The sequence below is a fragment of the Sabethes cyaneus genome, chromosome 3 (assembly GCF_943734655.1).
Source record: "Sabethes cyaneus chromosome 3, idSabCyanKW18_F2, whole genome shotgun sequence".
NCBI classification, from domain to species: Eukaryota; Metazoa; Arthropoda; class Insecta; order Diptera; family Culicidae; genus Sabethes; species Sabethes cyaneus.
This window is the reverse complement of record NC_071355.1, coordinates 186,972,959-186,988,099: the sequence shown is the minus strand read 5'-3', so window position 1 is coordinate 186,988,099 and position 15,141 is coordinate 186,972,959. Positions and strand designations below refer to the sequence as shown.

Here is a 15,141-nt window from a genome sequence, read left to right as displayed (position 1 = left end):
GTACCATGAGGAAGTAGGGATAGGAGTTGCAGAATAAAGAGGCTGAGGACCGCTGCAGTCCTTCACCAACTATAATGCGACGGTGCCATATTGAATTTAAAAATGATGTCAAACAAGGATTGTAAGGTTTTTTTGGAAGCTAAATATCGACTCATAGCTATATCTTGTCATTTGTAAAATGCCAGCACGGTTGTCGAACGTGGCGAATTTAGCATACGTACTGTGGTACTTACTTTAGTAGCCGAGACCCGTATCAAGAATTCTTCTCCATTGTACTCGGTCCTGGACTACTCGTCGCCAATTCGTTGCGCGTCTCGACACTCGCAAGTCGGCTTCAACCTGGTCAAGCCATCTAGCACGTTGGGCCCCTCTATTCCTGGTGCCGGTGGGGTTCTTGAAGAGAACAGATGAAGAGTCGTCCGGAATCCTAGCGACGTGGCCGGCCTACCGTAATCTCCCAACTTTCGCCCGGTGTACGATGGGAATCTCTCCAAGCAGTGCCTGTAGCTCGTGATTCATACGTCTTCGCCACTCTCCACTTTCCGTTTGTACTCCGCCAAAAATAGTCCACAGCACCTTTCGTTCAAATACGGCTAGTGCACGTATGTCCTCCGTAAGCAAAGTTACTGTCTCAAGGCCGTAGAGGAGTACCGGTCTGTTTAGCGTTTTGTTCATCGCCAGATTTGTGCGGCGGTGTATGCTCCCAAATCGAAGCACCTTGCGGAGGGAAAAGTAGGCGCGATTTCCAGCTTGAATGCGTCGTTGGATCTCCCTACTCGTATTGTTGTCGGCGGTGACCAGAGATCCTAAATATACGAACTCATCAACTACTTCCAGTTCATCACAATCAATAGTGACTGTCCGTGGGAGGCAAACGTTGCAGACGTACTGAGGTCTTAGGATTGATTTTCCAAAACAAGGGTGCTGCTGCTGGTGCTGTAAGCTCCGCTTCTTGCGCAGTATTAAGAATATGTCTCCGCTTCACTTGATCCTGAGCTACCAGTCGTCGATTTTGCGAGCGCCTCACCACTCGCAAGTCAGCTTCAATCTGGTTTGGTTAACTAGCATGTGGCGCGCTCTATTCCTGGTGCTGGTGAGGTCCTTGAGGAGAACTGATTCGCCTTTCGTTGCTGGGCTACTGTAGACTCGCGATTTTCGCCACGTGTTCGTGCAGCTTGTGGAAAGTCTTCTCCATCTGGTGCGCAACGGCAAGCTTGTAGCTGTAAGGCAGTTATAGATGAGAACCAGGCCCGGTGTAAAATGCTCGCAGCGACTTACTTACTTTTTCGGCGACAATCCGCTTATTGAATCCATGCCGTATTTAGGAGCCGTCTCCACATTTCTCGATCTTGGGCTGCCTCTCTCCAGTCACCACTAACACCCGCTGCTCTAGCATCAAAGTCAACAGCACTCATCCAACGGGTACGGCATCCTTGCGACGTGGCCTCTTCCTCTTGCTCTCTTCCGGCATCCTTGCTACGTGGCCAGCCCATTGTAGTCTGCCGTGTTTTAATCGCTTCCCAGCGACTACGCTTCAGAAAAAAATCTGCATGTGATAATTGTGGAATTTTTAGGTCCAACTTACCGAAGTTTTCCTTTTTTTGTGAAAATTAACAGCTTTGCCTTCTCAAATTTCTCTTTTTCACGTATTGTGTAAAAGTGTACTCCTGGTTAAACTTTTAGTCAAGTTTGGCATAGATCCCATCATCCATTACTGCAAGTTCAACAGATTCTGCCCGATTAAAATTTCGTTTGGATGTACATATATCCTTAGCTTAAAATTTTTCCTAGAACGCACTACGTTTGATGCAGATTCGCTGACCTTTTCCGACACATTACAAACTGACGCTGTTAATTTGCTAATATGTAGATGTTTCCTTGAGCAATTTTCGGATATGCTGCATCGAATTTCTAGTGCTTTTCGGCAGATCTAGGAAAGAGTTCTCCGTATGCAAGTCGTAGATCACAATACCAGCTGGTTGACTTGGAACGAACACAGCCAATCTGACGTGCCGATTGTGATTCACGATTGACAGTTGAGTGGAAACGTTCTTCCAGTGTACCCATATTTCCTAGTATACAGTCTATCACCCCTATTCTGTATTTCGAATGGATTGGTATTTCAAACGAAAGTGGATGGTATTCCTCATTCTGCCAGCAAAATCAAATGGGCAAAACAACTCGTCCGAAATAAGTCGAACGACATAAAGATCCGTTAGAAATGGAGAATAGGGGTGTATATCTTATTTACTTCGCTTTTACAAAAGCTAACAATGGTTCAGGTGTGCCCGGCTGACGGCTTTTTAGTCTGTCTAATAGAGTCGAGTCGAGTGAGTCGTAGCGGTGATATACTTACTACTTCACACGTATTGGCACATACTAGTATGTTGGTAACAAAAACATAAAAGCCTGTCAGATAGGTGGCTATAACTTACGTGCAGGTTAAGTGTATAACACGATCCACAAAAAAATCAGAGGGGTTGTGTACAAGACACGACTGCATATATAGGTGACGCAGGACTACGTAAGTCTCTTTGTAGCATGTATTCATGCTTGTAATCATTCGATCCTTCATGTATACATGCTATATGCAACATATATACATGCTACATGCGTTGTATGTAACATTTATCAAAGTAGTAACATTGCATACATTGTTCAATTCTCAAAAGATTATGCATTTGAAAACAATTGAACAAAATCAAGAACACAAACTATTACTTTCCTGCTACCTTACAAAAATTATAGATTGTTTTTATTATCCATGGTTTCCCACGGTGAAAGGATTTTACCAATTCAATCCTATTTTATCAACAGAACATCTTTTCACTACACTTCTAATGAAACGGCAAGCATGCGTATTCATACAGAGCCGTATTATAACCGAACACTACAGCTGTAGCACATTTTTCCAACATAGATATCAAATTCGCCGAGGTTTAATCGTCACGCAGTAAAGAATTTGCGATCTGTTGGGACAATGAACTTGTGTCATTTTTTCTGGCACGCTTTCCTAACACAGACATCAGATTGGACTAGGTTTAATCGCGTTCGTAAGAAATCTGTTGACACAAGGGGGCTTTTTCACTATTTCTGGCGTACTTCCCAAGCAAGGACATCAAAATGGTCTAGGTTGAACCGCGGTGTTAAGAAATCTTGTTGAAATGAGGAAACTTTGTCGCTTGTTTTGGCTTACTTCCCAAGCACAGATATCAAATTGGTATAGGTTAGATCATCGCAAAGAATCTTCCAACCAATCACGAAGCGAGAATTCTGGTAAAACATAGGTTCATTATTTTCAATTTTTCAATAGTTCAACATCAAGAATCCATACTTTTCTTCATTTGGGTCAATTCTTAGAAGATTTTCCGATCGATTGGTGTAAGAATATTGAAAATTGTTCGGAAAACCGCTGAGCTATTAGCGCTCAAAACCTTTCATTTTTCGTGACGCTCGCATTTTTCGATTTTTTGGAATGACACCCTATCTCAAAACTTGCCGTAAGACGTAGTCCTACGTCAAAAGCAAGCAAACGTGTGTACTATCAAGTTCAAACAATTTTGATTGTTATCAAATATCGTTTCGGATTGCCAAAAAAAAAATAAACGGTGCTCGAATGTGGCTTAATATTTTTCTTCCGGTCATAATTCAAAGCTCGCTTCTATTTACAATTTTTCTCTTCTTTACAAACGAGCCCCTGTTCATTCCGACTAAACTAATCATTTAATATCGCTTATATGTCAGCCAAAAAGTCCGCGATTAGGTAAATGGCCGATTCTACTATAGATCGATGTATAATAAAGCCATTCCAACTGCGTCGTCGTGCGTCGTGCTTAGCATCTGTATACACTTATGTCATGTTTTTGCTTTGTTTACTACCGGTTAGATCGAAATGATAGAGTCACAGCCGCAGCCGCCACGCCGTCGTCGTCGTCGAGTGCCTCTAGGCGTAGTAGAATGAACCAGAAATATCAGCTAACGGGTTTAACCTCACACGACCTTCGGCTTACCGTTTTGAAATTCCGGAAGACTTATCGGCGCAAACGAAACGGTGCATTTCGATAGGCTCACATGCCCTGCCTGATTGACTGAATTAAAATTTGTGACCACTCACGACAGTAGCCGGTATGAGAACCGGCACATGTCATTTGTATTCCGGTAGAACACAACATGTAAGATAGTTGAAGAAACAGGAATCCCCGTTGGAAAAAAATCGTCGTCGTTTTGGCAACAAGTAGCCAAGCAGGCTAGACACTCTGAGCACGTGCTGAATTCAAAATATTTATTAGTATCTAACATAATGATTATGCTTATTTATAATTAATAAAAAATTGATGAAAAAATTAATAAATTGAGTTTCATCGCTTATTCATACATTATACCTACTCTAAACAAGCTATTTAAAAATAAAAAATTTGGATATAATAAAACAACGTTGGAAGGACACATCACAAAAATTACACATCATCTAGGTTTCGAATAGAATGTGCTAGAATATGCTTAAGATGGTATAAACCTGTAGAGCTTTCTTTAGATAGATGACATAAGCCACCATTTATAATCCTTCGTGAATTCGTTTCAACATTCAACGTCCCGCCAAAGTAGTTCAGTCAATTTGTGTAAAGAAAAACTGGTCGTATTCTGTGAGTATCTGTTCCTGAGGTATGCATAATTTATTTTCAATTCTTTTTACAGCAAACAATTGCGAAAGAAATTGGTACCAAAAAGATATGCCTAAAGATCAACAGCCATGTCGCTAAACTGGTTTCGATCCAGTCGGATCTTTCACAACCGGTAAAATTAGTCGGTAGTCCGAATGGAACTGCTTTGATCCGGCCAAATCCTAAAATGGGCATGTGGGTGAGAATAGTTGTATGTAGTAGCAGCAGAGTGGGAGATCCGTCGAGTGTGGATGTCAACAAACAACCATTTATCGTAATTTCCCTAATCCCAATTGGTTGCAATTTAAACAGTTTAACAACGCACTAACGCTTAAATGATGCAGCCAAGATCTGTTTGTGGAAGTCTGTTCTAATTTTAGCGCGGATGCGTAACGTATCCAGCGTTTTGTCATATTTTACGATGGAAATAATGACTAAGCCGGGAAGTTGAAGCAAATTTGAAGCACAAACAACGTTTGGTAGCAAATAAAAATCGATTCAATCCACTAAATTATTGAAATAATTGAAAGAAATCTTCACTTTAGTGTTATATTGGATTGCACTGTACACTATAATTTTGGATTCAAGTATTCATAGATCAACACAGAAAGTAGTTTCTAACTGTTTTTTGCTGTATGCTACAAACTTATTTGTAATAAACTGTCTAATAATTTTCCTGAAGAGAAGTAAAGCAACTGTTAATACAAAGAAGCTAGTTTTACGATTATTAGGAAGATTACACAACGCATATTTTTGTTTTAGAGTAACTTATTCGACTGTTGTGTAGCTGAAAACTTTATGCAACAAACGCTTAATAAGCTATTATACAACAAAAATGCTCCTTGAGTAGGATCACCCAAAACATTAATTACATCAAAACCACGGTATTTCATAATGCAAAATTTCTTGCATGCTGCAAAGCAATCTTATATGTATATCTAGTTTCAAAGGAAAGTCAAGTTTTCGCTTAAGTTTACATTCTAGATCCCTGCATAATGCCGAAAAGAAAACACATCTTAGGTGTGAATCAAAAGCTTCGATTAGCGTTAACTAAACACTGTATTGCGATCCTTATCTTAAATCTAATGAACGAAAACAAATAAATTTAAAGTTGCATTTAATTTGTTATTTACAGTCAAATAGTTTAATCAACAATAATTCCCCTCGCGTGGCCATGTCAGCCAATAGCAAAGTATTAAATTTTGCAACGTAGTTTTCAACCGTCTGGCATTATGGTTTACGAGTTGATCTGTCAAACTTCCAATATCGCTCATCAATTTTAGGTTAGTGTCACCACGAGCTCAGGTTAATAAACGAATTCGCTATGAGGATGCCGACTTGATGGTGCTTCCGCATTTACGGGTGTTGCCGGGGGTGACATTTTAGTTGGGGTTGTTTGAGGAAACAAGCGAGAGAAGTGCATTCTTCTGTTTGCTTCTGTTTACCTACCCCCACATCTAGACAACTCACAGGAGGATTGCGTATTTTGTGTTAATATGAACAGGTTTGGGAGTCTCTTTTACGGTCGCGAATGAATGCGACACACCTCCTTTTGAAAAAAATATACTCAAATGGACTGCCATAGTTTTATACCGTTTCGACAAAAAAAGTATACCAATACGAAACATGTGTCTTTCGTTTTCGATTATAGTTTAACGTTTTATTTTACGCTGCATAACGGTTGCTTACCATTGCAGCATTTATGTTAGTCTTATAAGACTTTATAAGTGTGCTTATTACAGTTCAAAATATACCATCTTTATCGTCCAACTTAGATAGGAACACATTGCTAATAAATTTCATAGGTAAAATTTGCTTTCAAATACTCTAAACAAGACAACAAGACTATCAGATTTTTAATTTGCGCCTTTGTCGGCTGAAAGACACATCGCGAGGCGTTACATGGTGACTTATAGAGCAAAAATTGTATCAAAACTTGCATTCAAGTTTCCTGCGTGCGCACTCTTTTGGCGAATAGCACACTGACTCTATTAAGCACTTCACGTACGAAGACGTATGCGGCGTAACTCGTAGTTGCATGAAAATTCTTCTTGATTCGATGGCTTTTGCAGTGTTGGTTCGTAATTTATTGAATACACTTTATCGATAAGGCATTAGCTACAGTAAATTTTAATGCTAGTATTATGTCCTAAGTCTTGCAATAAGCTTAACTCGAAAAGTTGTCAGGTATTGAACGCAAATAACTTAGCGGTTTCTTGATCGATTTTCAATATGTTTATTTTAAATGTGATTCGTCCCAAAGTCAGTTAAAATGCTGGTTTTTCGTACCTATGTCGGGATAGTAGCCGAAGTTCCGCCGTAAACGAAGCCGTTCTGCACCCTGATGGCTGACCCAACAAACATTTATGCGCTGATTAAACATTTTAGCAGCCATTATTATTCAACCATAGCTGAATATGCATCGAATAAAATTTATGTAAACAATTCTACAATATTTATTCAGCCGAAATTGGAGAACTTATACAACCTTTTTCGTTTGAGGCAGAAAAAACACTTGTTAAGCAGTTATATCGCCCTTTATATAAGCTCTCTGCGCCTTGCTTCCAGCTTTGCGCAAATGAGTTATTTAAAAATGCGCAAAAGCATCTATTAAGCTACATTATAGCTTCAAAGCAGCTATCAGCAAGCCCGAAGCTTGACTTAGATGTTTAAGAGCTGAAAAAAGGTTTTTATTTCTAAACCTAAACCATAGTTCAGCCACTGGTTGAATAAATTCAGCTAAAAAATGTTTGATCAGCTTGAAATTGTCACTTGGGTAGCTGCTTTCAAAGCGGCAATGGAGCTTAATAGAGGCTTTTGCGCGTTTTAAATAACCAATTTGCGCAATGTTGTCAATTCTATTTTCAGAATGAGAATATTTATTTTGCTATGGCGTCGTATGCTATATTTTACATTTCGAATAACTTGAATTCGTATATGCAAGCTAATTGAAAATGCATGTCGTCATCTTTCGGGAATTGAACCGCCATCTTCTGATTCATAAGCACTTACCGTATGACCCGCCCCATCTGCATCTGCAGAAAAGACAGTGAAAATATCTTTACACTTGATGCAGTCGATAATATCGATAACTGGCGTATATTTTTGCTGCCAGTCGAATTGCGAAATTCAATGATCTGACAATATGTGTGCTGTGAATCGAATGAAAGCTTGGTATTAGTTTGTTAAGCCACTTTAACACCCTTAAACAGCTTTAAAGTAGTTTGAAAGCTGTGAGCCTAATGAAAGCGTCTACTGGTTTATAAAGCCACTTTAACACCTTTAAGCAACCGTAAAACGGTTCTACGTTTATGGCTGTTTAGAAGCGGATTGTTTAGTTGTTTGTTTAGAAAAACCCGCTATTAAGCTTGTTTATCAGCTTTGGAGGAAAGCTTGTTTATCAGCTTTGGAGGAAAGCTGGTTTGGAAAAACTTAAAGTAGCTTAAACATCGCTTGGTCAAACACCATTTGAGTGCTTACTTTACCCAGCAACAATGTGAGTTTTATTGTACTCTTATGGTGGTCTTCAAGACCAGTTTTGGTCTTAAATGCCATCATAAGAGTATAATAAAACTCAAATTGTTACTTGGGTATGCAGCTTGGATCGCTCTAAACCAACTCGTAAACAGCAAGGCGATCCAGTGTACAAGATTTTTCGAAAACCGACACTGATGAAGCCTGCAAGTCGTAGGTGAAATACGTATTTGTCATGAATAAATATAAATAGCAGAATTTCATTGGAAAGTGAAATTAAATCAGAAGATTGTGGTTTCCCGAAAAATCACGACACGCATTTTTATTTAGCTTGCATATGCGAATTCAAGTTATTCGAAAATTAAAAATATAGCTTGTGGTGCCAAAGCAAAATAAATATGACGCGTTCCATTTTTTAAATTTAAAAATAGATTATTTTTTAGCTGCATAAAGGTTGATGAGACATTGATTAAGTGACTGAAAAAGCATTGCAAAACTATTTCTCGTTCTAAAAATAGAATTGACAGCATTGCGCAAATTGGTTTGTTAAAAACACGCAAAAGCCTCTATTAAGCTCCATTGCAGCTTTGAAAGCAGCTACCCAAGTAACAATTTCAGGCTGATTAAACGCCTTTATAGCTGAATTTATTCTACCTGTGGCTGAACTATGGTTTAGTTTTAGAAATAAAACCTGTTTTCAGCTCCTAAACATCTAAGTTAAGCTTCGGGCTTGCTAATAGCTGCTTTGAAGCTGTAGTGTAGCTTAATAGAGGCTTTTGCGTGTTTTCAAATAACCAATTTGTGCAAAGCTGAAAACAAGGCGCAGAGAGGGTATATAAAGGGCGATATAATTGCTTAACAAGTGTTTTTTTTCTGCCTCAAACGAAATAGGTTGTTTAAGTTCTCCAATTTCGGCTGAATAAGTATTGTAGAATTGTTTTCATAAGTTTTATTCGATGCATATTCAGCTATGGCTGAATAATAATGGCTGCTAAAATGTTTAATCAGCACATAAATGTTACGTGAGAGGGCTGTTTATTAAGATGACAAATCGTTTATTCAGCTAGTGTAGCACAATTATTGAGAATATTGACGGGTTATAGAGAGGTTGAAGATGCGCCTAACCTGCTTGTGACACTATTATGTGAAGCAGCTGGTTTACAGCGCATTAGTTGGCTACTTAAACACGTATAGAATACAGAGCCCTTTGCTTAAATTTATTCAGCGTCTGCCACCTGTATTCAGAGTTAAATCAGCTGTAACCAAATCAGTAGCATTTTAATTCAACTTCGATGTTTGTTGGAGAACGGACAAAAATGAAAAACAGAATAGAATATTATTATTTTAGGAAACGGTAGTTCTTTTACAATTGATGAAGGGACGGTAGAAGAAAGTAATGAAATTTTAAAGTGAAGGAGAAAGAGTGGAAAGGAGAGAGAGGGGAGAGGGGTTATTAGTAGCTACGCTTAACAATTAGTCGTTGTGACTCCTACTCTTTGTCCAATACTGGAAGATGCATGGGTTGAACCATGCTATAACCTGAGATGGGGCTACCCTATATGGCATAAAGACATTTGGCATAATCATAAAGGGCCATTTGGCATAACGTCATATGGCATAAATACATTTGGCATAACTGTCTTTTGGCATAATGATCATTTGGCATAATGATCATTTGGTATAATGTTATTTGACATAACGACTTTTTGGCATAATTGATAATCTAACCAGATTTCGTTGTTTGGTGCTTAACCTTTATGTGTGCAACATTTTACCGGGTACCTTTTCAGCTTTAAACTGTTATAACTCATTTAATTTGAAAGATTCGTTACGGAAATCTTGCGACATCATAAAACTTGTTGGTTTTAGGCAATTGAGGTATTTTGGTGCATATCTATTAAATAGAGGGTTAGCAATGATAGGCACTTGATTTTTTATTATGTAATAGAGCGACAAGGGTACCTTATAATTTGATTTTTTCATAACTTTGGTAGCTGCGGCTGGCTCGCCCTGAATCATCTAGAAAAGCGCCCATTAGGTCATAAAATAATGTTTGAGGAATTATGCCAAATGGCCCCTTATGATTATGCCAAATGGATTATGCCAATTGGCGTTATGCCAAATAGTATTATGACAAATGACTTTATGCCAAATGGGCGGCCAAGAGGCGAACCAGCCGCAGGCTGAAACCCTCTCTAATATAGAATAAAAAAAATGGGCGGCTCCCACCTGAGATTATAACCGGAATCGATCCAGGGCCAGGGCATGTGACTCGTTGGTAGTTTGAAGTACCATTGAATCATAGAGGCGCTGGACAAAAGGAGATTGCACAACCCCCTTATTAAGCGTGCGCCGTATGCGACGTATCTTCAAACTCCACCATCTGGTGGGTTGGGTTATTTATAGTGCGAGTGCCTCTTCCTCGATCTATTATAATCGAACCACCGAATTGAGAAGTTTTAACTCGTTTTTACTAACCGGGACGACGAAACTGTACAGACACTTGTCACTTACAAGGCAGTGCAAGTGACTAGTGATGTCCGAAATTTTCAATTATTCGATTACCGATTAATCGGTTAGCGTTGTATGCACTAATCGATTAGTTCAGTAATCGTGCTAGCAGTATTCGACCACAAATACAGGGATACCTCGATATAAGACAACCTCGTTATAAAACAACCTCGATATAAGACAATTTTTACCTCGATATAAGACAAATTCCTTTGATATAGTTGGTAAGGACACCTGAGCCAATTTTCCAATCCAAAAACGGCGCCCTAAAGATGTTCATTATTTCTAAATAATGCTAAAAATTGTAAAAAACTAATAGCTCAAACAATAATAAATAGTTCAAAAAACGTAAACACACAACATAGAGCAAAATTGGCGTGTGCTAATGCAAAAATGCTTGAAAAAATCATGTTTCGATATAAAACAATTTCGGTATAAGACAACTTTTTGAAATTATAAATTGTCTTATATCGAGGTATCCCTGTATTCGAATAATTCGGTTAAAAAATTCGATTAATCGGACGATTATGAACGATTAATGGGGATTATTCGCATTTTTTATCTCCCTTGAACTATTCGATTATGGAATTACTCGTGCCGGCAGTATTCGATTACAAATTATTCCATTATTCCATGCTCTAATCGATTACTCGATTAATCGAGCGATTACCGGCCATCATTACAAGCGACGTTGTTCGTTCATTAGCGTGTTAGCCGCGATTCTCAACGCGGATGTTCGGGCTATAGGCAGGGATGCCACATATAGTTCTGTATTTTTTGTTGGAAAAAACTGGCCACCTGTACAGCGAGGTGCAAAAATCTGTCCAATGCAAAAAAATAAGTGAGAGAGACAGAGAGTCATTTTGCTGACTATTTCCGTATCTTTTACTCTCTTGTCAAAGCTGACAAATCTGTTTAATCTGTGTAATTGGCGAAAATCTGTTATCTATGCATACAGATTCTGCACAGGCGATTTCTTTCAAATATCTGTGAAACACAGAATAATCTGTGCATGTGGCAACCCTGGTTACAGGTTCAATTCCTATGGGATAGACCAACCTCGTGTTTTAGTCTTGACTTAAAAAGGAGTAGAAAAGTTAAGAAAACAAAAACCAACGCCGAAGAAAAATAAAATTACACAAAACGAGATATGACAAGAGGAAAAATGGAGCAGAAGAAAATCAGGACTCAGAAAATGGGCGACAAGTGGGACAGCAAAATAGAAACAGTGGGAAAACGTAACAAGGAAAGGAATCTGGAACATAAAACAACAGAAACCAAAAAAGAAAAAATAAAGACAGAGAGAGACTGATAGAGGAAACGAGGAAAACAGGTCAAATGACATATAGAATGAGGAAGATGGGACAAAAAATGGGAAAATGGGACAGAAAAAGTAGAAAAGAAAAACAGAAAAAAACAGACTAAAGGTAAAACGGAAAAGAAAAGGACGAAAAATGGGAGGTTCTTGTCGGGTATCAAAAAGAAGAAAAACAGAACAGGCGGAAATCGAGTAGGAAAAGAGTTAGAAAAAAACGAAAACTGAAAACGAAAAAAAAACAAAAAAGAGAAGATCCGAGAAGAGAAGAGAAGGACGGGAAACGGGAAAAGACGAGTAGAGGCATGAAAATAAGAAAAAAAATGGGACAGGGAACGAGGAAAGGCCAGAATAATGAAACAGGAAACACGGGACAGAAAAAAAAGAAAATTACTGAAAAAGAGGAAAAACTGAAGGAAAGTGAGAGCAACCATTACATTATTTTTTATGGGTTTTGAAAAGGATATTTTATAGTTTTTTTCTCTATGTCACTCATGGTTTAAACTAGGGATCAAAGGTTTTACTCTGCTTGAGTTATTAATTTAATCTATTTTTAATAATATTTACATCTTTTCTCATTATCCTAAGTACAATTGCACAACAATTTATTTTCGATAAACTCGTTTACTTTTCAGTACATATACACTAAAAAAAGAAACTCAAATTATAAAAATAAGTGTGTTTTAAACTGATTCGTTAGTGCTTTCAACAGTAATTAAATTTTTCCCTTTTGTTTCCGGAATCACAAACAGTATGAAGAAAATTGCCAGGAAACATATAGACGAGAGCACCCACATCGTTCCGAACAGTTTAATTTGATCCATCATTATTGGAAAAAGCTATAATGAAAACAATATGTCATCATAATTATTGGATGTCGGGTGTAAGTAATAAATTTAATGAATTACCTTTAGTACCATAAAAGCACATGACGCTACCATTGTAATGCTAATCGTGCTGCCAACGTTCCTTATCTGAAAATTCGATTTGATTAGTGGTTCATAGGTATACCGTAAATAGGGAAAATCTTACCTTTTGTGGCAACACCTCGGCCAGTATCACAAATGGCAGGGGAAGGATTCCTATCGATGAGAGCAAAATCGTAAAAGATAGACTAATGATTGGTAACGACTGAAGCTGACTGAGATCGAAACCATTTTCTTGTAGGTAGGAAAAAAGGCCCATGGAAAACAGGCCAGCAGCGGTGCCAATCGTTGAGATCAGCATTAAAACTTTACGTCCTATGTTGTCCACTAGTGCGAAGGACACTCCCGTTCCGATCAACTGAATCAGCGCAACTATGATTGAGGACACGTTCGGCGTCAGATCCGATCCAGACTCTTGGAAAATTGTTGCCGAGTACGTGATAATGGCCAGAGCTCCACTGAACTGATTCAGCAGCATTAGGAAAATTCCAATGCACAACCCTTTTTGAGCTGGTTTCGTACCTACAAAAAGAGTTTCTTTAAGGAAGTTTCGTTCTTAAAAAAGTAATCCAATCTTACAAAAATCTTTCCACCTCAGCATATTTTGTTCGTGTGATTCTTCTTCAACCTTCACTACCTTCTTCAGCTGATCTAGCTCTCGGCAAAATTCCGGTGACTTCTGAAAGTATCCAGTGATTCCTCGATAGAACATCAGTGATCGTTCGGCTTTTTCGGTTCGATTCTGCAGCAGCAGACAGTACGGGGTTTCGGGAAGAAAACAGGTTGCCAGGACGAATATCACCGGGATGGCTAGCATCACAACCGGAACGGTGAAATATTCCAGAAAGTTTCCGAGAATAAATCCGGTCAGAATGCCTACGTTCAGCGTGATGACCAGCATCGAACCCAGCATTCCACGCAGCTTGCAGTCGGCGATGTCGGCAATGTAGAGTGGAATAGCTCGAAGAATGCCGCCGCCGGCGCATCCGGCCAGGATTCGTCCCAAGTAGAGATGGTAAACGTTGGTGCCTAGCAGTATGCATAGCCAGAAAGCCTACGGGTTGATAGATAGGTCAGGCTTATTGCACGTAAACTGCAATCGAAGTCAAATCGTGCCCTAGAAATATCTGTATTTCCTGTTTCAGTTTTCCTTAGGGTCAATTTAGCCTTCGCGGCCTTTGCTCAAACGAATATGCACCAATTTGGTTTGAATATTTAGCTCTTAATGTATGACATTAAAGTTGATTCAAAAGATGAATGAAGGGTTAGTTGAATTAAACAAAACCTGCATCAGCAATCGTGTCTAGACAAATCAAAAATATACAATATACATTGATTGCATGAACAAGATTATTCAGGATTAGTAATAAACTAATAACGTCAGAGAGCCACATACATTTGGTACTTTTTGCTTAAACAAGCAAACCCTGTAATCACTAGGTTATAAACAAAGATGACGAATGAATTTTTGAACGTAAGTATCTCAACGGAACTGGCAGATTATGTAACGAGTGAATTCGAAGTGAAATATCATTTTGGCATAATCAGCTGGTACCGTTTGTACACGCACGGAATCGTGCACACACATTCGCATCCAAAATGCAAATCATGGTCTGTTGCATTTAGCAGGTAACCACTCACCAGATGTGGAACTGCAAGCAGCTGCAAACCGAGACGTTTTCCCAACCGGTCGGCCAACAGTCCGAACGTCGGAGCACCGATTAATCCGCCGAAACAGATGGTCGAACCGATCCAGGAAGCTTGCTCGATGGTCACCGGTCCGGTCGTGAGGTGAGTTCCGTTTGACTGCAGGTAGGGCAGGAAAGGCGATACCCAACCGAGAGCCGCACCGTGGCCAAGGGTTATGATGTTCACTGCCGACGACACGGTGGAGGATATGGAATCGGTTGTGAACGAATTATTCTGTGGCACCGAAACTTACCGGCTAGCGCTGCCAGGAATTGGTTGCGGATGGATTTGAATGGTAAATTTTCCGCCGCTGCCGGAACGGGATGGTGCACCATTTTGGATTCGATTCAGCACAATTATTCACGCCCGGAATGGTTAGGTGCTGCAATGAGCGTTTCTGGTGTTTACACTCAGTATCAGCAACATTTCGCGGACGGTCTACAGTGGGAAATTTACTGGGCATAAGTTGATATCGCTTCCATAGGTAATTATTGTCTAACATATTAAGTAGTCATGAAATTATTATAATTTATAAGAGTTCCAAAACCCAATAGAGAACGGTGGC

General features: G+C 39.1%; 1 protein-coding gene across 1 annotated transcript; it reads right to left on the bottom strand.

The window, feature by feature from the left end:
- Positions 1-12,598: 12,598 nt before the first annotated feature.
- Positions 12,599-14,933, bottom strand: LOC128744409 (facilitated trehalose transporter Tret1-like). The gene is made up of 6 exons (XM_053841405.1): positions 14,830-14,933; positions 14,529-14,761; positions 13,467-13,941; positions 12,994-13,409; positions 12,870-12,935; positions 12,599-12,800 (listed from the first exon to the last, which is right to left on the bottom strand). Exons 1-6 carry the CDS (start codon positions 14,909-14,911, stop codon positions 12,645-12,647), a joined length of 1,428 nt encoding a protein of 475 aa, XP_053697380.1. The 5' UTR covers positions 14,912-14,933; the 3' UTR covers positions 12,599-12,644.
- Between the last annotated feature and the right edge of the window lie 208 nt (positions 14,934-15,141).